The 22681-nt window shown below is 42.9% G+C and overlaps 1 protein-coding gene across 1 annotated transcript in view; it reads left to right on the plus strand.

Annotated features, from left to right (window-relative positions):
• SLC22A3 (solute carrier family 22 member 3) overlaps window positions 1-22681 on the plus strand; it is a 634522-nt gene that overhangs the window by 284082 nt on the left and 327759 nt on the right. Inside the window, exons 4-5 of the mRNA XM_069234623.1 lie at window positions 13978-14146; window positions 20813-20930. Coding sequence (XP_069090724.1) covers window positions 13978-14146; window positions 20813-20930 — 287 coding nt within the window. The remainder of the gene's footprint in view (window positions 1-13977; window positions 14147-20812; window positions 20931-22681) is intronic.

Raw genomic sequence — 22681 nt, forward strand, 5'->3', positions numbered from 1 at the left:
AGAGGCCGAGTTAAAGGACACACTGGCTGTGTGAAGGGCACGAGTGGGTGATTAGTGGGACATGGCAGACAATATCTGCACTGTGCAAGGCCTTTGTATTGACCTCCTTGAGAGATAAATGAGCATTTCCCTCGGCGTGCTAGTGTTTCTCTGCATCCGGCCTTTAGCAGGGCAGTGTTTGTAAAGACCGAGCAGCAGCTGTTTCATACACACTAGCACTATTTAACAGTTTTTGCTTGGCTACCGCATCCCTGTTGCCAAGAGTCACTGAAGAGATAAAAAAAATATGTACTGCTGAGTTTTCCAACTCCCCTTTCATGAAGGAAGCGCCAAGAGCTTTAGCTCATGATATTAACAGGGATCACGCTGCTACACGTCACTTTTTGTGCTGCAACCACAACAAGCATTTGCAATGCAACGGGTCTCGCATTTGCTCGAGTTAAAGCTATTAGCGTTGTAAACTCCTAACCAGACTTTTCCTGTACGTAAATTGAAAATGAAAAGTATAACAGTTTCACAAAAGCGAGCTGATTCAAAGCGTCCTGCCATGAGCGTGAAGGAGACACAAAAGGAAAAAGAAGGTTGCTTGCAGTCAAATGTATCGGCAAAAGTGCAATTAGCCATGTAAAAGGGTCGATGGTCAAGGCCGTAACCAAACCACCCCAAAGAAGGACAAACATAAAGCATTTACCAATGATAACAAAGGATTTTTGAAGGGCAAGCCCATGAACGAGCGATAATGATGGGCGTGAGGTGGGCGTGGTTAAAGGCCCAATTAGATAACAACACGTCGGAAAAGCAGCACTTGCGTGCTGCTATGCTCGATCTAAAAATTGACCACTAGTTGTGAGGCAAAATTACCTCTCGAGCAGAGTTCAGGAAGAGATTAAAACATAGGTTTGGTATACACTGTTTAGTAAAAGAAACTACACAAACAAGCGGGATAAGACAAGTTCTAAGCATAACAAACCAAGTGGAACAACAGCACGTTTCAGAGATCCCAGTTACAGGATGTGCAATATCGGAAATAGAAAAGTTCATTTAATTGTCTTTCAGTAATTAACAGCTCGTGGGGGATGGGTTTTTAAAAATGTCCAGCATTGTATTAAAGTAGTTTCCTTTTGTAACTTGCGTAGAGACTGTCAAAATGCAAAGTCCAATGCTGTGCAAATTTGTGTGCAATGTTTTAAAACATTACAAGCTTTGTGAAGAACAGAGCTAGCGAAGTTTAAAAAAAAGTTACATGCATATTCATGAAAAATATCATGCAGAAAGCCACCTTGCTGCACTGCAGGGAAAGTGCAGGAATGCACCGTATTTAACATAATATGGCGCATTCCTGTCATTTCCCTGTGCTGGTGCATAATGTGATGCCTTGTGCCAATGCAGGCACCTTAGCACCATGGTGCAAGGGTGCCTGCGTTGTAAGCAGGATTGTTTTTGTGCAGTAAGGGGCACCTTCCTGCACAAATACAATCCTCTGAGGTATTTCCCTCTTTATATGCGTACAGCAAAATCCAACACACATAGAAAGAAGTAACAAGGAGAAATAAAGATATTAATGCATTTCTTGGTCTGCGACTAATAATAAATCTGGAAATACACCAAAATTCATGTGTGAGAATCCATGGAACGCCTTCTCGGTCAGAGTAATGCAATGCAGCGAGTTGCGCTGTGTTGTGTTACTCCAGATTTATCAAGACACACAAAGCTGCGGAAGGTGGCCTTGCATGCTTGATAAATCTAACTTAACAGTTGCATCACTCTTGCGTCATGTTGCATGGCACAAGAGTGATGCAACCCTTTATTAAATATGCACCTAGAATGTAAGACAGTGCACAAGCATGTTCCTGAGTCTGCTCTGGTCCACTTGTTCCCCACTGTGGCCCTGTACCAGGGGGTCTGCACATCTTTATTTAATGTATTTCCAGGGGGAGGAGTCATGTGTGGAGCAGGGTCCTGAGACCTAGAAGACCGAAGAGGACTGTTGTAACTACTCTCTCTGACTCGAGGACCCCATCCCCTGAAGCATGGATCAGGTTGTTCGGCTTGTTGCATCTCGTGCCTATGTCTTGGGGGAGTGGGTGTATTTAGTGTCTATCTGCTGCTCCTGCTGCTGTGAGGCAGTAAACCAACCTGCTCCCACCACGGAAGCTCAAGAATACTTGGTCCCACCACGGTGGGAGCAGAGGACCCAATGCTGGCTCTCATGCAGAAGAGGAGCTGTAGGTGGGTAGCTAGTTAAGGATGTGAGGGCTTTGGGGCTTCCAACACAAGTGCCTCGGGTGCCTGGGGCAACCCAACTCAAATAAATAAACCAAAAAGAGATGCAGCATGAAGCTGCTTACCTCCTCCCTGCCCGCTCATCAGAGTGCCCCACATAATGCCTTGTGACAGACTCATTTGAATATTCAGTTCCTGGTGTCCCGAAGATGGCCAGGGGCACCATCAAAGTCTCATAAGGAGTATGTGGAGGTTGCAAAGAGTGCATTAGCTGCCCGAAACGTGTATTTTTAAAAGCTAGCCCTAAGTCTACTTGTTTTCCTAAAGGATAAGCACCCTCCAGAGCTAAAGCTTTTGCCATGGGTTCTGGAGTGTGAGGACTTCTAATGATTGGTCCTATGGTTGCATTATGGGGCCTAAAGAGAATAAAAGAAAGACTTTACCAAGTTTGTTTGTGGTGGTTTAAATACAAAATGGTTTATTGACAGTATTGTTATGAACACAGCAATTGTATGTGTAATTGAAGACATATGAATCTGTTTATTGTCCCCAGTGGTTTTAATGGGGCTGTCATGACATGCGGTTGTTTTAATAATGTGGTGACACCCTCACAAAGTCAGTAGGCCTTCCTTATAATACATGACACCCACTTATATTGTGGTGTTACTATGAAGGGTTGGTGGTATTGTGAATATGGGGTCCAGGGTGAAATGTGGTATGAGGGGTTCACTCAAAGTACTTCCATCTACTAGAATGTATATATTTGTAATTTCATACATTGTATTTGGTAGCGTGTGTTTAATAAATCTACTTTTCCTTTTTATAAGAAAAAGGTCTAAATGGACAATGTTGTTGCGATCCAGGAAATTGAGATTACTAACCCACACTACCTCCCCTGAGAAGACCGTGGACTGCTTTGCCTTGCTACCCTGAGAAAGTCAAGTGATACAACGGTGTACTTGGTTCCCAGTAAAAAGACAATTCGTGGCTTATTACTTGTGCAGGACTTTAAAAATACTCAACTACAATTTTATAGTGATCCATTAGAGGAGACCAGTGACAGTTATCCCTCTTGGAAGCTGCAAGCTAGTGCACTGGAAGATTTGATTTTCCAGAGGCAAGTCAAAATTACTTGCAATGAGGGTACAACATCAGACTTGTTGGTCAAAGGAGAGACCTTAAAGGTTGTTATTCAGAGTTAGTGTATAAGAACGATATTTAAGGTAAGACAGGTCCCGAAACATGACATGAATATCCTTGACAAGAGATGATGGTAATGAGAGATATTCAGATCCATCAATCCAACTGCTAAGGATGATTTGATGAAGAAGAGAGAGAGGTATGCCTGATTTATGGAAAACTGAGATATCTAGACCACCAGGACTATGTAGTAAGATCAAAGGTAGAAGACGGCGAGGCAAGTTGACTCTTGGTATGGTTGTCAAGGTCAGAATTGTGAACCTGATTATAACAAGCATACAAAAGGGTCTGCTATACATACTAATGGAGAAAAAAAACAAGTTTTCACCGAAGGAGAAATAAATCAAGTTTTCACTGAATATTATACCACACATTTTTGGAGGACAAGTTGAAGGTAGCAACCAAGAAAGAGCTGAACATCTTGAAGGGGGAAGTCTGTGCTCACTATGGCAATGTCATAAGGTTACTCTAGAGCACCGAATTACTGCTTCTAATACTAAGAAGGCCTTTGAGTATATGGCCCAGTAAATGATGCCTGAATCTAATGGGGTACTGGCTGAATTCTTTCTTACTTATGGGCATATACTGGAGCCCACATTGGCTGAATCGTGTTCTGTGGCTTTTTGGCATGCCTTCCTGCCTTATATAATGAGTGAAGACGTTAATGCGTCTCTCCCAAATTGTGCATAAGATAGATTGAACATTCAGTGAATTTCTCTGCTTTTTTTAAATGTAAGGTAATTTTAATTTCTATATATTAATCCAAACACTGCCACGCACAGCGGCTGTTTCACTGCAGCTGTTGGCCGCAGGACCTGGCCTGTGACTATTTTCTGCAGCAAAATCCACTAACCACACAACCCAACGCTGCGCATGGCTGTTGGCCATGCAAAATGGGAGTTGCCTGCAGTTCCATGTGCCCCTGCTGATTTGGTCCCCAGGGACCCCATTCCTCAGGCCCCAGCATTAATTTATTTATTCTTTTTGGTGAGGGGGACCGCGTGGAGCCCTCCCCGGCTGATCTTGGCCCCAAGGATCCCATACCCTAGGGTCCGGCCTTGTAAAATAATTTTTGAGAGCAAGAGGGCCACGTGACCCCTCTTTCCCTGGACGATTTTGGCCCTAGGGACCTCATCCCCAGGGCCCAGCGTTAACATAGTTTTTTAGGGGGCAGTGTGGCCCCCTCCCTGGGCCAATCTTGGTCCAGGGGACCCCAGAGCGCAGCCTAAATATTTAATTTAATGTTTGGGGCAGGGAGGCCGTGCGGCCCTCTACCCATGCTGATCTCGGTTCTGGGGTCCTCATCTCCCGAGGGCACCCAGTCACCACCGTTGGGGACCACAGGGGGAGCCTGAACGCCCCTGTGAGCTCAGCTAGCTTCCCGCCTCCTGGGGTAGCAGATATTGCTGTCACAAACAGGGAACTGCTAAAGATGCAGCTCCCTCTCTGTGAGAGCAATAGTTTCCTGGCCTGCATCTCTGCAGGCAGGGAGACAGAGGAAACCTCTGCTTTCCAGCAAGTGAGAGCTTTTTGACAGGTGGCCCCTTGCATTTAATTCCATGTTAGGCCTGGGGAGGTGGGGGTCTCTGGTGCTACGGGGGAGCAGCGTGCCCCCCCACACAAACATTATAATGCCCCCAGGATCTGGCCCACCCAGGGGGCTGTTTAAAAGACATGCGTGGGAGCCCACGCTTGGTTGTTAAAAAAAAACATTTCCCCGGATCCCTGAATTTGCATCAACTCGTGCTGAAAATGTTTTAAAAAAAAAGATTTTTTGCCTTGCGGGTGAGTCCTTCTGGGACCCCAGCACCAGAGCTAAGGGATTATGGTGTATCTACCATGGCCCCTTTTCTTTTTTGTAAATCTTTTTTTCTGGGACTCGGCTGAAGCCTAATTCCCAAGATGGCCGCAAAACTTCCTTGTTGAAGTGCTGGCAGCAAATCAGATCATAGCACAAGATCAGGAGAGTTCACGGAGCCTTCGCGTCCCTATACACATTTGTTTCTTCTTTATTTTCTCAATAACTAGTGAGCTAATTTACCGAAAGTAACAAAAAGGGGGCTTTTCGGACCAAGAGTTACCTTTCTGTCAAATTTGGTGTAATTCCATTCAGTGGTTCGGGCGCTATTCCTGTTCAAAATCCTATGGAAAAATGCATGGGGAAAAGCGTTTTGGGACCCCCTCTTTTTCTCGGCCCCTGCTTGGCAGATCACCTCCGAAACTTTCCAGACAGCAGCTGAAGTGAGCATCGTATTTTTGGGAACATTTTGTGAGGATTCATCAAATGGCACTAAAGTTAATAGCAAAACAAAAAACTGTTTTTCTATAGTCCTAACTATAACTACCTGGTGGTGACAGCCACTACTAAATGAATGTTGCACGCAGCTCTGTCGCCCTTTAACTGCCTTGTGATGCACAGTGTGGTAACTCAGAGGAGAGTATTATGGACAAACATTAAGGCCATATTTATACTTTTTTAGCGCCGTATTTGCGCCACTTTTTGATGCAAAAACAGCGCAAACTTACAAAATACAATTGTATTTTGTAAGTTTGCGCCGCTTTTGCGTAAAAAAAATGACACAAATGCGGCGCTAAAGAAGTATAAATATGGGCCTTAATGTCTACCTAAATATACCTGTTGTTGAAAATGTCCCTATCTACAGGGTCACCCCCAAACTGTTTGCCTTCTTCCTCCTACTTTTTGCTGGATTTTTGCTTGTTTGCCTTAGGAATCTGTGCACTTTACCACTGATAACCAGTGCTAAGGTGCTTTTGCACACTTCCTTAAACATGGTTTGATTGGCATATACCTGATCGGCATATTTGATTTACATGTAAGTCCCTTGAGAGTGGCATAACATATACTCAGGGGCTGTAAATTAAATGCTATTAGTGGGCCTTTAGCCCTTATTGTGCCACCCACTTAAATCACACCTTAAAACTTATCCCAGGCCTACCATTGCAGTCTGAAGTCAGTGGCCCACTTCCATGTTGACTTGGCATTTAAAACCCCTTGCCAAGCCTTCAGCTCCCCTTTTATTACATATATGTCACCCCTAATGTAGGCACGAAGTAGCCCATAGGTCAGGGTGATATGCAAAAAAAGTTAGGACATGTACTTGTTAGTTGTACATGTCCTGGTAGTGAAAAACTCCCAAATTTGTTTTCTCACTACTGTGAGGCCTACCCCTTTGATAAGATAACATTGAGGATTCCCTATTAAAATAAATAAGTTGTAATTCCTAAACAAGCGGTCGTAGATATGTCATGTTTAGTACCTATGAACGTGTAATGATAAACCTTATTTAATGGTAAAATCGGCTTTCTAATCACAAGTTTGAAAATGCCACTTTTAAAAAGTTGGCATTTTCCTGGCCTTAGCCCTCTGTGCCTGTAACCGTCCTTAGGTCACATGAATGGGTGTAGCTGACAGTTGGGACTTTGTGAATTCACCCAAGACAGTCACACAATAGGGGGATTAGCAGAAGCTGAATGGGCCATTAACTGCCTTGACTGGGTCGGAGCTAAGCAGAGCCCCACTTGCAACTGAATAGGCTGGGCTCTGACACACACAATAGGCCTAGAAAACCTGTACTGTCAGTGTAGCCAACTATGAACCAGGGCACCTTCAGAGCACCTTTTGGGAAACTTCATCCAATGTCTCGGAGCAGGGCACCAGGATATAAAAATAGGGCTCTCAGACCTGCTCCCCAGTTCACTTCTGGACCATCTGAAGGACTATCAGAGGACTGCCTGCTGCTGTGACCTGATGTGCACTCTACTAAACTGCTTCTGTACCTGGACTAACTTCTGTGCTGCCTGGAGCCTGCCTGGAACTTTCAGAGGCGAGCCTTGCTGCAGAGCCCTGCATCATCACCTGCACCCCACTCAGGACTTCAGAAGTGACTCCAAGGGCTAGTTTAGCTGATCCCCTTTTCTGAGCCACAGGGATATGGCAGACTCCCACCATCTTATACCTGCACATGGACCCAGCCTGGGTGACTCTAGAAACCCTAGAGGTCTTGTGGACCCTTGGTTCTAGTGCTAAAGGTGCCCAGGTGGCCATTTTCCAAAACTGAGGACTTGCTATTTAAAACCTTAAATTTTAAAAATGGAGAACTCTGCTTCTACTAATTGGATTTTCATGGTTTTGGTGTCAAATAATTTATCAAAGGTTTCTCTATTTTTCTATATTGGTTTGGAATTGTCTTATGTTTGCACTGTGTTGCTGTTTGTGTACTGCATAAATATTGAACACCTTGTCTCTAAGTTTAGCCTGACTGTTTTTTGTGCCAACCTACATCAGAATTCATGATACAGGTGTGAGAAATTGTGTTGTTGTTGACTTTGGTGTAAGCCCTGGTCAAGCCACAGCCACAACCCCTTACAGTGTGAACCACAGAAAGTCACTAATTTAACTGTTAGCTGATGCATGTGTTGGTCCTATTGCCATAAACCGTCCTGCAGTTGGATTACTGACGCTTTTTGTATTAAACACAAAAATAAAAAATACGATTAGAGAGGCAAACATGTTCATGTTTGCCCGGACCCAGTCATGACAGTTTAGGAAACACTTATCATGCATATCATCCATTTTCTCAAGACTTCCCCTCAAGGTTTTTCTCACTATTAATTCCCCACCATTAATTCACAAACAACTATTAAACCATTATTCATATCCAAATACAGCTAATGTACAAGTAATGTGTGTTGGAAACTGGACTGATGTGTGGTGAGCACCTATGGTGTTATCACCTTATACCAGGTCCAGGTATCCCCTTATTAGTGAGGGGTAGTCAGTGTCTAGGAAGCCAGGCTCTCTAGAGGTAGCTGTGGGTGAGCAGCCAAGACTTATCTAGGAGACATGCAAAGCTTATGCAAAACCACTGTAGTCACACAGCAATCACACACATGAAAGAACCACATAGGCCCATATTTATACTTTTTTAGCGCCACATTTGCGCCGCTTTTTGATGCAAAAACGGCACAGACTTACAAAATACAATTGTATTTTGCAAATTTGTGCCGCTTTTACGTAAATAAATGACGCAAATGAGGTGCTAAAAAAGTATAAATGTGGGCCATAGTGTTACAAAAATAAAGGTACTTTATTATGATAACACAGGTACCAAAATACTATATAGGCAATAACCCAACTGGAAGTGAGTAAACACACTATTACATGTACATTAGAAGTCAGGAATTAAAATAAAAAGGCAATAGAAAATAGTGAAAGCAATAGACATTACTGAAGGCCAAGGGGAGGACCAAAACATATACTAAGAAAGTGGAATGCGAAAGTCAGGCTCCCACCCAAGGAAGTGGACTCGGTAGAGGAGAGCTGGAGGAACTAGGAAACCCACAAGGTAAGTACCAGAGTGCCCCCAGCAACTAGGAGAAGAGAGGTAAGTAACTGGTTTTCCCCAAGCCCACCAAATCGACTTTAGAGAAGGATATTGGAAGACCCAAGACTGCAAGACACCAGGGAGGACCTGGAAAGAAAGCGGACCAAGTCCAGTTCATGTTGGAGTGTCCACTGGTGGCAGGAGCCACTACCCACCCATCTATGGATGCACGACCAGGTCGATGGTGGACAAAGGCGATCAGCAGTGCAACCCTGGAGCAGCTGAAGAGTTTCTGAATGATGCAGTCGACGTCCCACGTCAGATGAAGAATAGCTTTTGGTTTGTGGTGTGAAAAAAACACCAACAAGCCTTGGCAAAGGCAAATGTCACAAATTGCAAAATGTGGAGCTGCCGGGGGGCAGAAAGGTCCAGGGGGACTCAACCCACAGACCCTAAGCAACAAGTAGAGTCAGAAGAAGAGGAGGCCCACGCAGACTTGGAAAGGAGTCCCATGTGAAAAGCACGCAGAGGGCTGTACATTACAGGGAAGAGTGCTGGGGACTGGGGCTACACAGAGCCTGAAGGTCCCATTGAGGAGATGCCAACAAGCCTTGGTAGCTGAAAGAGACACAGTGCCCAGGGTACTGTTCTGCATGGAGCGGCAAGGACCTACCATCTCCAAAGTTGGACACACTCCAGACCACCACCTGGGATGCAGGATCCATGCACCTCAGGATGAGAGAAGATCCATGCAGCCGGTCCTCGTTGCAGTTAGTGCCTGCGGATGCAGGGGAGTGACTCCTTCACTCCAAGGGAGATTCCTTCTTGCTTCATGTGCAGGCTAAAGACTCATCATCCTCAGAGGAGGCAAGGCTGGGGAAATGTTGCAGTTGCTGAAAGGAGCCGGAGAAACAATGTTTCAGAGCAGAGTCGTTATAGTAGCTGCAGATTGTAGGTTCCTGTGAAGTCCAGTTGCGGTTCCAGTGGCCAGAAGTCGAAGTAACATTGCAGAAGTGTCCTGCTAGAGTCTTGCACGTTGAATCTCAGGACCCACCCAAGAGGGAGACCCTAAAAAGCCCTGGAAGGGGGATTGGTCACCTTGCAAGGTGACCACCTATCAGGAGGGGGCTGTGACGTCACCTGCATGACCTGGCCACTCAGATGCTCCCAGAGGACTCTGCCCACCTTGGATTCAAGATGGCAGAATCAAATGGTCACCTGGAGGAGCACTGGCCACCACCCCTGGGGTGGTGATGGACAGGGAATTGGTTACTCCCCTTTCCTTTGTCTAGTTTCACACCCGAGCAGGGACTGGAGGTCCCTGAACTGGTGCAGACTGGTTTATGCAAGGAAGGCATCAAATGTGCCCCTCAAAGCATACCAGTGGCTTGGGGAGGCTACCCCTCCCAAGCCATGTAACACCTATTTCCAGAGGGAAAGGGTGTTGCCTCCTTCTCCCAAAGAAAATCATTTGTTCTGCCTTCCTGGGTTTGAGCTGGTCAAGCAGCAGAAACCCGTCTGAGGGGTTGCAGCAGCGTGGGCTGCCCTGAAAACCCCAGAAAGCTGGTAGGAGCAATGCTGGTTGTCCTCTAAGAAGCTCCCAGAGTGCATGGAATCATACAACCAATACTGGCAACAGTACTGGGGTATGATTCTGACATGTTTGATATCAAACATGATCCAGGTTATGCGGTACCGTTATGTAGCTGGACATAGGTAGTGACCTGTGTCCAATACAAGGGTAAAATGGCGTCCCCAGATCAGGAAAATGGAGCTGGAGTTCGTAGGGGCACCTCTGCTCATTCAGGGTTGCCCTCACAGACTGGTACCTGCACCCTGCCCTTTGGGCTAGGAGGGCCTACCATAGGGGAGACTTACAGTACTTGGTGTAGTGGCCTGATGTGAAAGAGTGAATGCACCTTTTCATGCTTGCTGCAATGGCAGGCCTGCAGACACATTTTACATGTACTCCCATGGGTGGCATAATACATGCTGCATCCCATGGGGAACCCCTGGTGCCCCAATACCCTGGGCACATAGGTACCATATACTAGGGACTTATATTGGGGCACCAGTATGCCAAATGCGGATTGTGTGAAGTCCCAAGCAACCACATTTAGAGGGAGAGAGCAAATTCACTGGGGTCCTGGTTAGCAGGATCCCAGTGAAGCCAGTCAAAACACACTGACAGTAGACAAAAAGTGGGGGTAACCATGCTACCTCAGCTGCTATGGGAGCTCATATCCCACCAATTGCACTCTATTCTTTTTTATAACAAATAGTGAATACAATAATTTTATTCACTATTAGTGGAATACAAAATTGACAGAAACAAAAGAAAGCAGAGCCCCAAATGACGTCCATAAGGATGAGCTTCCACTGTTTTCCTGACATTGATTTTGGCAGGGGTCAAAAAGGTAGTGCAGCAGTCGCAAGGGGAAGCCAGGGGTCGCAGCTGTGACCCACTACAACCCATAAATTACATCTATTAACTTAATATTGTTTAATGAGATGATTTAGATGCCCTGTCCAGTCGGTCTTTAATTTCATACAAGCAGTGTGAATGTAAAAGCATTCTTACCTATATCAGAAAGATGTCGATGACCAGAGTCCTCAAAAGGGACGAACGAGCAAGGAAGTAAACAGTGACTAAGAAAAACCCTGTTGGTAAGGTATATATATGTTATGTTGTACTACTAATTCAGTTGCCTTGCCTAATTCCAGACCAATACTCAAAGTTGCTCAGTATTATCATCAATAACACCACACCCGATGAAGGCTAGTACAACGTGCTGTGGTGTTTATAAACTGTAGCATTAAGGCGCCATTTTGATTTGCAAGCCTGCTAGTGCAGGTGTTCTAATAAAAAGTATTAATGAATTTTCATGTATTCTGAATAATGGGTTTGTCTAGAAAATAATAACGTATCAAAATAATGCACGCATTTGAAAATGTGATTACGATGAGTGGCCGCCAATGTTCACAAAGTGTACTTATTAATATTCTAATACTGTGAAAAGTTGAATATATGTTTGAGGAATGTAGTAATATGTCACATTAAGGGTTATGCATTTGGTATTAGCTTTATTAATTGCAGGCCTTAACTTAGCAAAGGTCTCGGCCTACTTGCGAGCCCTCATGTCAAAGCTGTATTTCTTGAACTTTAATAAATGGCCGTCCTAGAGAGCTAAACTCAGATTTTTCATTTGTATTGTTTAAATGTGCTCATAACTGAGAGTCTCTCATGAGAACCGACTGCTAGAAGATGCTGTTCTTGCTAATGTAACATTTTGTTTGTAATGTGTGTGAGACTGACTTTCTCAGGAGGAGAACAATGGAGATACTGACTGGAGTAGAAGCTGCAACAATATTGTTACCTGACAAGCCGGATGGTGAGGATATTGCAGGACAACCAATCAAGGACATGTGAACAGAGTAATGGTAGAATTCATGGATTTGGAGTTTTAGTTTTATAGGACAAAGTGTGAACATGCGATTAATTGACCAATAGGGATTTGAGATATAGTTTTACTGGTTTTGATTTAACGACACTGCACTGGGAAGAAAGCAGCATTTTAGCATTTTAGCCTTTAGGATTCTGCCTTTTGCATTTTGCCTTAAGCATTGCCATAGCTCATTCTTGCCCATTTTGCATCCTGACAAGAGACATGCTTAACTTTAATGCTTAAAGACTTTGCGTTTTCCAAACTTTGATCCTGAATCCTGATGCCTTGTTGATCGACTGATGTCCTGAGGACAAAGACTGACTCTGCTTGCTGACCCACATTGAGGATAGGTATTATGAATTAGACTAGTGATTATTAGGCATATTTGCTTTTTCTTTCTGGGTACCAACTGCACTGTTTTGATAGAGCCATAGTTAGATGTTTTTCCAAACTGGTGTTACTAAATTGCTTTGCATAAAGCCCAACTTGCTGATGCTAATCAGATGTTAGTGAAGGATCCTCACTAATGAAAATCTGCTAATAGGGAAAATTGCATGATTAATTTCTCTGTTGAACTTGAATGTATGTAATCACTTTGGCGCAGTTGACTTTGTTATTAATTTGTACCATAACTTTAGAATGTGTCGTAGTTCAAGCTTTGATTAGATTACGTTTTCGCAGCCGCTTTGGACAGCCAGTATTGTTTTTGTATGTGTTTCATTTGATTTTGAGATTAATTTACATGACTTTAGCATTGTTAATATAGGGAAATAAATATTCTAACTTTTTCTAAAAGATGTGGTTATTCATGACTGAAAGGTCATGGTGCGTGACACTTACTGACTCTGTTGATTGTTGATGTTATTGATTATTGTTGATTGTTGATATTGTGGATTGGTTATTGATCATTGATTTGCGTGTACCGGAGTTATGGTGGGAACATTTTAATTGCGAGTCAGAAGGCTTATCCACCTATTTGCGTCCCCTTGTAAGTTTACCTATTAGGGTCTAATGCGCTAACAAGTCTCAGAATGGGGGGAATTATGTTAATAGCTCGTTTCAAGCACCAACACACTTGCCCAGGGCCTCAAACTCTGAGAGCACTTGGTTGCCCACATCAAGGGCCAGATATAGCAAAGGGTTTTCCCATTCTGTGTCAATGGGAAAATATATTCATACATATGGCCCCAAGCCCGCCAGATATAACCAGGAAAAATGGCTCAGGCAAAATCCCACAGGATTCTGTATTGCTGTAACCAACGTAAAATAACGGTAATTTGGAAACAACATTCTGGGCGTGCCTGAATCGGGATCTGAAGGTCAATCGGAAGAGCCTCGAGGACTATCCCGCTTCATAAACCATGAGGGTCAGGTAGCAGAGGACGATGACAGAAGATAAAGGTCTTGACCTGGGAAATGGGAATGTCTTGGCACCTATTAAATCAAGCGAACACTTCTGCAATGGGATGTTCCGTTCGTTGTAAAACGTGTTTACTTTGCTTATCCCTTCGGCCTTTCTTTGTAACACTCATTGTGGTATAAAAACATATGTACAATACCACATTTTAAATCGCCATCGTGTTTTATTTGATGGTGCTTGGTAAACGTAACCTTTTTTACTACGCACACCAGCAGAAACTGTTAACTATGAAATAAGGCCTCCGAGTGCAGTTTCAAGAACAAAACACCGAAGTATGACAGATATTTTTCGAAGTCTTTTCTACACGTAACAGGCATCTGATATCCGTTTTGTTGTTCCGTAGTGACAGAACTGGTTGGCTCAGAACAGCGGAGAATCGTTGGGATCGTAGTTCAGATGTTTTTCACGCTGGGAGTCATGCTGATACCTGGGGTGGCCTACTTCATTCCAACCTGGCAGGGGATCCAGCTGGCTATTTCGCTGCCGAACTTCCTGTTCCTGCTATACTACTGGTAATGTGTTTAGTATTCGGTGGGGTAGTTCCACATATTCATGCATTTAAAATGTTATGTTATATTTCTCTCAATGACAGTCATAGATCTGGAGTTCATTTATGACCTGGGCATGTCTCAGACATAATACATTTCTATATGGAGCTGAATGAAGTTTATAGTGCACAAAATGCGCTTTCCATGGTTTGACTTATGTCACACCCTTATTTGGATTTCTAGTATTTCATGAAGGTATAATTAAAATATTATTAAGCAGACTTAAGGTCTGCCCATTACATTAAGTTGCCTTACTTGTGTTTAGGTATCCAAACATTTTTAGATGTTCGAATGGTTTGCTTATTTGTCCAAAGGTAATTGAATATCCATAGTGATATACTTAAGAATACAAATTTGAATAAAACACTATCTCAAACTATATCCCTTATACTGCCTTTCCCTCTTAATTCAAAGTCAATTATCCCTTTCCTATTACACATTCTTGAGAAGAATAATTTATTCTGGTACCAAAATGTATTTTTAAAATTCTACATTCACACCTTATATCCCAGTAGCATGTTCAAACAACTGTCCTGTGAATAAGTAAAAACTTTATTTTAATATATTTTAGGGTCTATGGGGCATATTTATAGGTCCCTAGCGCCACCTTGTGCCACATTAATGTAATTTATTCTGATGTTAATGTGGCCCAATGAGGCCAAAATCTCTGCGCCATATTTACAGGGTGGTGCAATGCATGCATTGCGCCACCCTGTAACCCTTTGCATTACATTATGCCTGCGCCAGGCATAATATATGCAAAGGGGGCGTTACCCCATTAAGGGCGCCGTACAAATGGCATAAGGAAATCTAAAAGATTTCCTTATGCCATTTGTTACGCCACTTTTAACGCCTGCTCAAGAGCAGTTGCAGTTCTTCACAGTGGATAACTGGTGGAAGTTTCAGGTCTGTTACTTTCTGTACAATTCCAGATCATAAAAATATTGTCAATATAACTGCACCATAATATCACACTTTTCAAAAGACAATATGTAATTCTCTCTTATTCGCTTTCTCTCCCTTACTTGAGAATAAAAGGCTTTCATAAACGATTGAATCAAGAGCGTTGGCTGTCTCCCTTATCAGTCTGATATACGAATCTTGTCTTGATATAATAGGGCCCGTATTTATACTTTTTTTAGCGCCTCATTTGCGCCGCTTTTTGACGCAAAACGGCGCAAACCTACAAAATACAATGGTATTTTGCAAGTTTGCGCCGTTTTTGCGTCAAAAAACGAAAGTTTTCATTGCTGGAATCATGATAATCTGCAGTAGGAACTTGATTTATATGGCATTAAAAAAAGACTGCATTGCTGCTAGATCATCATTATTATGGTTTATGCATACATATAACACAGTCACATCCAGGCTTGCCAAGGAAATGATCCTGCTCCCATGGTGTGTAAAATTTCCTAGTAAGAAATGCATTAGTATCTTTATTGTAAGATGGTAAGGCACCTACCAAAAGGATAAAAAAAAAAGTGTCTATATAATGGCACATTCCCTATGTTTGATCTCCAATTCCTTCTATGATTGGCCTACCAGGCGGGGTCCTCCTTTTAATTAACTTAGATAAACAATAAGTCAGTGTAGTAACCGGGTTCTTGAATTTCATATAGCTGTATTCTTTATCCCTGAGACTATTGAGATGTGCAGGAAATGGGTCTACTTAGTCTCTGCCTTCCAGATAAACTATTACGGAGGAATTAAGAGTTTTACTGTAGTCAGGTGAAGCGCCAGGAACATAGCAAACACAACAAGATGATGGGAGGAGTGCTGAAACTTTTCACTTGCCCCCAGTCAGGAGATCTGAGTTAAGACCATCGTTCTTTTGCTCACTATGCCAGCCCAGTTTGGACCCAGCCATATGCAAATCAGTCTTGACCCTGCTCCGCATGGGAAGAGTCCGGTCTGAACTGCCAGGCCTGGTCCTCCCTGGACTGGAAACAAGCATCTTGGGACCGATTTCGGGGTATTACCTCTCATCAGCCAGGCTAGTTTGAATCTAATGGCACAGCAAGCAAGAGACCCACGTCTATGCATACCCTTGGCAACTTATAGCGTACATAGCAAACACAACAAGATGATGGACGGAGTGCTAAAACCTTTCAAACACTCACCCCCATTCAAGAGATCTGGGTTAAATCCATCTTTCTTTTGCTCACCGTGCCACCCCAGGAAGACCTGGTCGGCAGTTCAGGCTGTACTGTTCCCATGGTGAGCAGGGTCAAGACTGATTTGCAGATAGCTGGGTTCAAACTGGGGTGGCGCAGTGAGCAAAAAAAAAAATTGAATAAACCTAGATCTCTGTGACTGGGGGTGAATGTTTGCATTATCCATCATCTGTTCTTATTGCCTTTGTCACCCTAAGTGGGAAGGATATGCCCAGACGTGAGTCCCGTGCTCACTGCGTCACTGGATTCAGGCTAGTCTGGGTGATGAGGGGTGATACCCTGAACCCAGACTCAGGATGCTTGTTTCCAGTCCAGGGAGGGCCTGGCCTGGCAGTTTGGGCTGGGCTGTTCCCATGGGTAGCAGGGTTAAGACTGATTTGCATATGGCTGTGTCAAAACGGGGGTGGTGTAGTGGGCAAAAAAACAATAGATTAAACCCAGATACTGTGACTTGGTGTGAATGTTTGCTTTGTTAAGCATTCCGTCCATCATCTATTCTGACTAGCTGAGTCATTGAATCAAAACGTGTTCAACTGGACGAGTGAGCCGTAAAAACAGAGGTCCATTTCAATTTGTGGAGGACGTGACCCACAGTCATTAGGTAGGTCTTCAAAAATAAGATCTGCTCTGCATGCAATAAAGTGAATCACTTCACATCCCAGAGAAATAAAACAAAAGTGACACACTGGTGCAGCATAGCATACACACATTCTAAAAAGCAACAAATCATTGCCCATGAATGAAACTGGTGAAGATGAAGATAACACAGTCTTGTGATCTTGTTAATAGGTAAGGAAATTCAGAAGTGGAACTTTCAACCTTAATCCCCAATATACATTCAGTTACAGACAGGAATGGATCTCATTGACACCGGATCATCTGTAAATGTTAAGTTAATGAACAACTTAATAACTAATCTCTGTTCCATGGTTGACACTCACACATTTGCGCATGTGAAAATCTGGGCCTTCCTCAGCTAATCACCCATCATGATCAATATAGTTTTCATTGCAATTGTGGCCCGTTAGTCATACTTTTAACGTGTGCGCCTTTGTCACCAAGCCAGGAAGAGACGCTACCATGAGATGCCAAGCCTTCAAAGCCAAAATTAATGAAGTAGAAGATATGCGAGATGAATCGGAATAAGTCTTCCAAGGAATACACTGCCTGAAAAATAAATTACAAATTAAGCATGGGCACAGACGTTTAGTCAGATACATTAAACAAGGAATTGAAGCAGTCCCAAAGGCTACAGTGACTAAGCGAGAAGGAGGTAGAATAAGAAATGGAGTACAAACTCCAGGAGAAGGCCAGGCGAGGGAATGACAGTAAATGGTAAGGATGTTGACATGCAGTGCCAAAAGAAGGGACATGGGGGCGCCCATGCCGAAAACGCAAAAACTAAACTGATTTTATATTGCTGTGTCACATGAGCACACTGCTACACCACTAATGCATGCTTGAACTTCATCAGCTAATAATTAAAGATATTTTACAGAGTTCATCTCCGGATGGCAAGGGAAGACTGAGGAGGGAGATATGATGTTCTTGTTCTGTCATACTCACAGTGTTGCAGCTACCGTGAGAAGAGCACACAGTTTAAAAAATGTGAACAATGTACCAGGAAGAAGTTGTTGCACACATAATAAAAGCACATATGTTTGCCATGTCAGCAAACTAAACCATTGAGTTAATTTCTGTTGCTGGATGAAACTATAACTATCTGTTCTTAGAGTTTATTGTCAGATGTGTGCTGGAGCTCCAGGTGCGCCTATGTCATGTAGCTGAAACAAAATCGCTATACAAGAACGATAAGTCTCAAAGCAATGCCTGAATGGCACTGTCCCAAACAAGCCAAATGTTGAATGGGACTGATCCAAAGCCAACCTTGCAAACAATACGTCTTGCAAAGAACTGCACTAATCTTTTAAAACAAAACACTCTTCTTTCATGTCTAGGTATCACGGGTCATATTTGCATTAGTACTAGGCTGGGTTCCTGTTAAAGCCAGCCTGCAGGTTTGAAGACCAAAAAGAAAGTGTGACGACTTTGGTGCCCGATACAGGAATCTGTCTGTACTTTCTGAATTCTCCATCCTCGCCTTTAGCCAAAGGAGAGCTTCTGAGTTGGCTAATAAATCACAGTAGTCAATCGCCAAGAGTTAATTCAAATGTTGGTGTGTGCTGCACACATGGACGACATTCTTGGCTGCTCTGTTTTATCTGCTATGTCATACGAGGCTTGTTTTGGGCCACACATTTGCTCGTGATTAAATTCCTAAATGTAAGGGGTAATTGTCAATATCTTTGTAACTGTCCTGCAGTCTTTATTATTTCTTCCTTTGATCAACATCGGTCTTGTGTTGTCTTTGCAGATTCCAAAGAGTTCTCCTGGCCGGTTGTTCGAAACTGCTTTTAAGTTTGCGTTTCTCTCACAAGTGCGCGGTTAGTGACGTTAAAGGTTACTGGAGGGAGCAGAGAGGAACATGCCAGACCCGCTCGCAGGCTTATCAAACGTCTCTTTGGTTCTAGAGATACATGTGTCCTTCAGGGTATCTGCTACCATAACAGTGGGCCAGGTTTACAAACACTTTGCATGAGATTCGCTTTAAAAACAGTAACACAAACGCGGTGTAAAATGTTGTAGTGGGATTTACAATCAAAAGCAAGTCACCATTTGTGTTGGATTGGCACCCAAACTAGTGCAAAACTGCACAGTACGCTGCCTTCTGTTACTTTGTGCAAGGGGGAATTCCATTGGTAGTGAGGTGGTGTTCCCATGCAACCTTTCATGGGTTTTAACGGAAATACCTGTCTACAAGGATTTGTAGACAGGGATTTGTACCAAAATTCTGTGCTTCTTTAAGGCAGACATAACAAGGAGAAATGTTTTCATTTCTCGTTTTTCCTCTTTGCAGGTATGGTGCATTCTGCAGCACCCACACACAGAGGTAAACACCTTAAAGCATAGTTTTTGTACTGGAAGGGACCCATTTCAGTACAAAAAGTATGCTTTCCACAACACGGGCACCCGTGCTTTATGACGCAAGAGGGTCTGCCTTGGCGCATGACCAGCGCAGGGAGAGAGTAGAAGAGCAACACATTTTAGTAGATATCAGTGCTTAATTTGTAAATAAAAATCTGCCGGTTCCCAAAGCCCTCCTCTTAAACACTCGGTAGCTGCAATTAAATGTGGGAACATGGAATACTGAGGCAGCGTAATCCTGAAGCCATCTCGGGCCTCTTCAATCCACATAAAGCCACTCACTGCCCCTTCAGCTCACTCTTGCAGCTTTCTGCTTTCTCCCTTTGTGAAGCTTTTTCGTTTTTCCCTTCCTCCGTCTTTCCCAAATGTGTCTTTTGCTCACAGCAAATGCTTTAGGCAGAAGAATAAGCCCCGGCACTCAAAAATAAGTGCTGGTGCTCAGCACCGGAAACACCAAGCACAAATTAAGCACTGGTAGATATGGCTCTGTTCTGCTCTCTCCCATTAAAGCAACACAGAGTAGAAACTTTACTTGATGTTGCATGACTTCTAGCTAAATCTGGGCCAATAGGTTTGGCTTTTCAAATAAAAGAAATGCTGGAACTTGTAAGCCTTTGGTGCAGTTGCGGAAGGCACCAATGAGGGGGCTGTACTTTTCGTAAATTTCATAGCGTAGTTCAGGAGAAATGAATAGCTGAGCACATAGAAGAAAATGCAAACTCATTTTGAGCCAGATTAAGGATGCTTTTTCTATCAGCAATTGTGTGTTTCCTTGTCTTAGATTTTTATTACAGCAGAATATCCAGGCCTCAGTCTCAAACTGGGAGGTAGCTTCAAGTGGGTGTATGGGGTGTTACACCCCCCCTCAAATAAATGTATTCTGTAGTAAGCAGTTAGGTACAGGGGCTCACAGTCGGGTATGGTAAGGTCTCTGTCTTATTTCATCTGGATTTTTAAATAAACACAGATCAAAAAACACAATTTCTATACAACCCTCTCTTTCTCAAAGCCCCTCCCATCTCTATCCCCCCCTCCCTCCTGCCTCATCTGTATTTAAGGCTTTCTAGAATGTTGGTTGTTTTGCAAAGTATTGTGTTTCCCGCCACTTAGTACCCCTAACAATCCACACTTGCTCCTTCGCAACTTCCCTTAAGCGCCCCTCATGCCATGCTTGGCGTATAATGTATTTTAACTGGATATGCTAACGTTATAGCTGGACGCTCTGAAGGTCACACCCCCAGTATTTCTGACCAAGATACGCCCCTGGTCACAAAGCAGTCTTACTCCTACAATACCTGAGTAAGTCACACTTAAGTCTGGAGAGACACCTATTTATTGAAAAAAAGCTTTGTGAATCAGACCTTTTGTGTTTTGTTTAACTCTGGTTAGAACACTGTGATGTCATGATTGTACTTGATTCTTATTTGGGGCCAAAAATACTTTTCCAATGACGTTCTTCTGAACTTTGCAGGTTGGTCCCTGAATCGCCACGGTGGTTGCTGACGAGAAAAAAACAAGAAAAAGCAATGAGAATTATGTGCACCATTGCCAATAATAATGGGAAATATATGTCGACCACATACAAGGAGGTAACTTTTGTAATTCCAAAATGGCATATTGAGCACGTGACCCTGAATGAATATGCTTTATCATTCCGTAGATGCAATCAGACTTTTAAAGGTACAGTGATAATTCTCTGTACAGTAAAGCAAGTGCAGCTCTATATAAGGGCATTGATGGGGGCTCCCTGAGACCGTACTGGAACTACAGACTGAAGCTTTTGATTGCTTGACCGTATGAGTGGCTTACTGTGAAACCACTACCATGCCAACAACTTGCACTGAAAAAAACCAGACCTCGACCTGACATTATTCCTAATCTTCATTTTTTGATATCAACACCTTATCGCCTTGAGAAAGCTCCAGACCTGCACGCCGCAGGGGGCAAAACACATGTTGGCTTTGTTCTTTAGCTGTTCCTCAAGCTCCTAAAAGAAGGGTAAAAAAGTTCCCTAAAACACCCAACCGACTGGCTTGTTCTCATTTTCTATAAGCATGTAAAATGGGAATCTGCGTAGTAATGCAAATATTTAGCCTATTATAGGCCAATATGAGAAGGTGTTTAGCATTAATTTGTTACAAACATAGGGGCATTAATGGCTGCAGGTGCTGGAATGTGGTTGAAAGTAATGTACTATAGCATTTATGCAAGTTCTCTTATGTTATTTATAGGTATTCTAAAGGGTATTGCCATGAGTGCTGGCCCTCGATTCCCACGTGCCCTAGTTCTAATCTGGATACCACAGCATGATAAGGATACATCTTGTCACTAAAAATGTATGTTACAAATCTCACACAATACATTGCACATAAAGGCCCATATTTATACTTTTTTAGCGCCGCATTTGCATAATTTTTTGACGCAAAAGTGGCACACACTTACAAAATACAATTGTATTTTGTAAATTTGCACCGCTTTTGTGTCCAAAAATGACGCAAATGCTGTGCTATGAAAAGTATAAATATGGGCCAAGGTGCGTACATGTTCAAGGCAAGCAAACATACAAGAGGATTCTGCCCACAGCAACATTAATTATGAATACTGAAGTATTCTGTTAGAATTATAAAGGTGCCATGGCTCAAAATATTATGTTCAATTTAAATCATATGTCTGCTAAAAAGAAAGACTGTACACCAGAAGATGTGTGTCAGTGACCAGAGAAGTGATCATATCTTTTGTCATCTAGGCATGCCTGATGACAGCGGTGTGATGGAGAAGAGGTATGAGATAGGCTTTCAGAATAAATATGGCAATTACATAATTGCCATACATAATAAAGATATTGCAAGTTACTGAATAGTTCTGTGACAGATGAAGAACGAGGCCAAAGGCTGAATTCCTCAATAAGGTCTTGGAAGTCAGAGATTACTTACAATATCCTTATATTACAAGACAGGGGGTACTTTATTCCTTATAATGCATGGTGATACCATCACCTTTCCACAAACCGCTAGAGATGTTTGCAAGCATGAAGAATAATAGTAGAATCTCGAATGCAAAATTTAACACGCCATAAAGCAGTTAGATAATTGTTGCAAAACAATATTAGAATCAGTTTAATGCACGGTATGTTAAAAAAAGCTGCAGCTCAGAATGTGTAGAAATGTGTATAGTTTCTATCTTTCCCATAATCAACTAAAACATGCAAAAAACGTTACGATGAATATCTTCTTTATTCTTATCCTTGTTCATCTAGAAAAACAAAGCAGAATAAGGAAAATCCAAGTTTCATTTTCATTTTATAAACTGCTGCTTTAATTATGCTGTATGACCTCACTTT

This window comes from Pleurodeles waltl, chromosome 5, assembly GCF_031143425.1.
Source record: "Pleurodeles waltl isolate 20211129_DDA chromosome 5, aPleWal1.hap1.20221129, whole genome shotgun sequence".
NCBI classification, from domain to species: Eukaryota; Metazoa; Chordata; class Amphibia; order Caudata; family Salamandridae; genus Pleurodeles; species Pleurodeles waltl.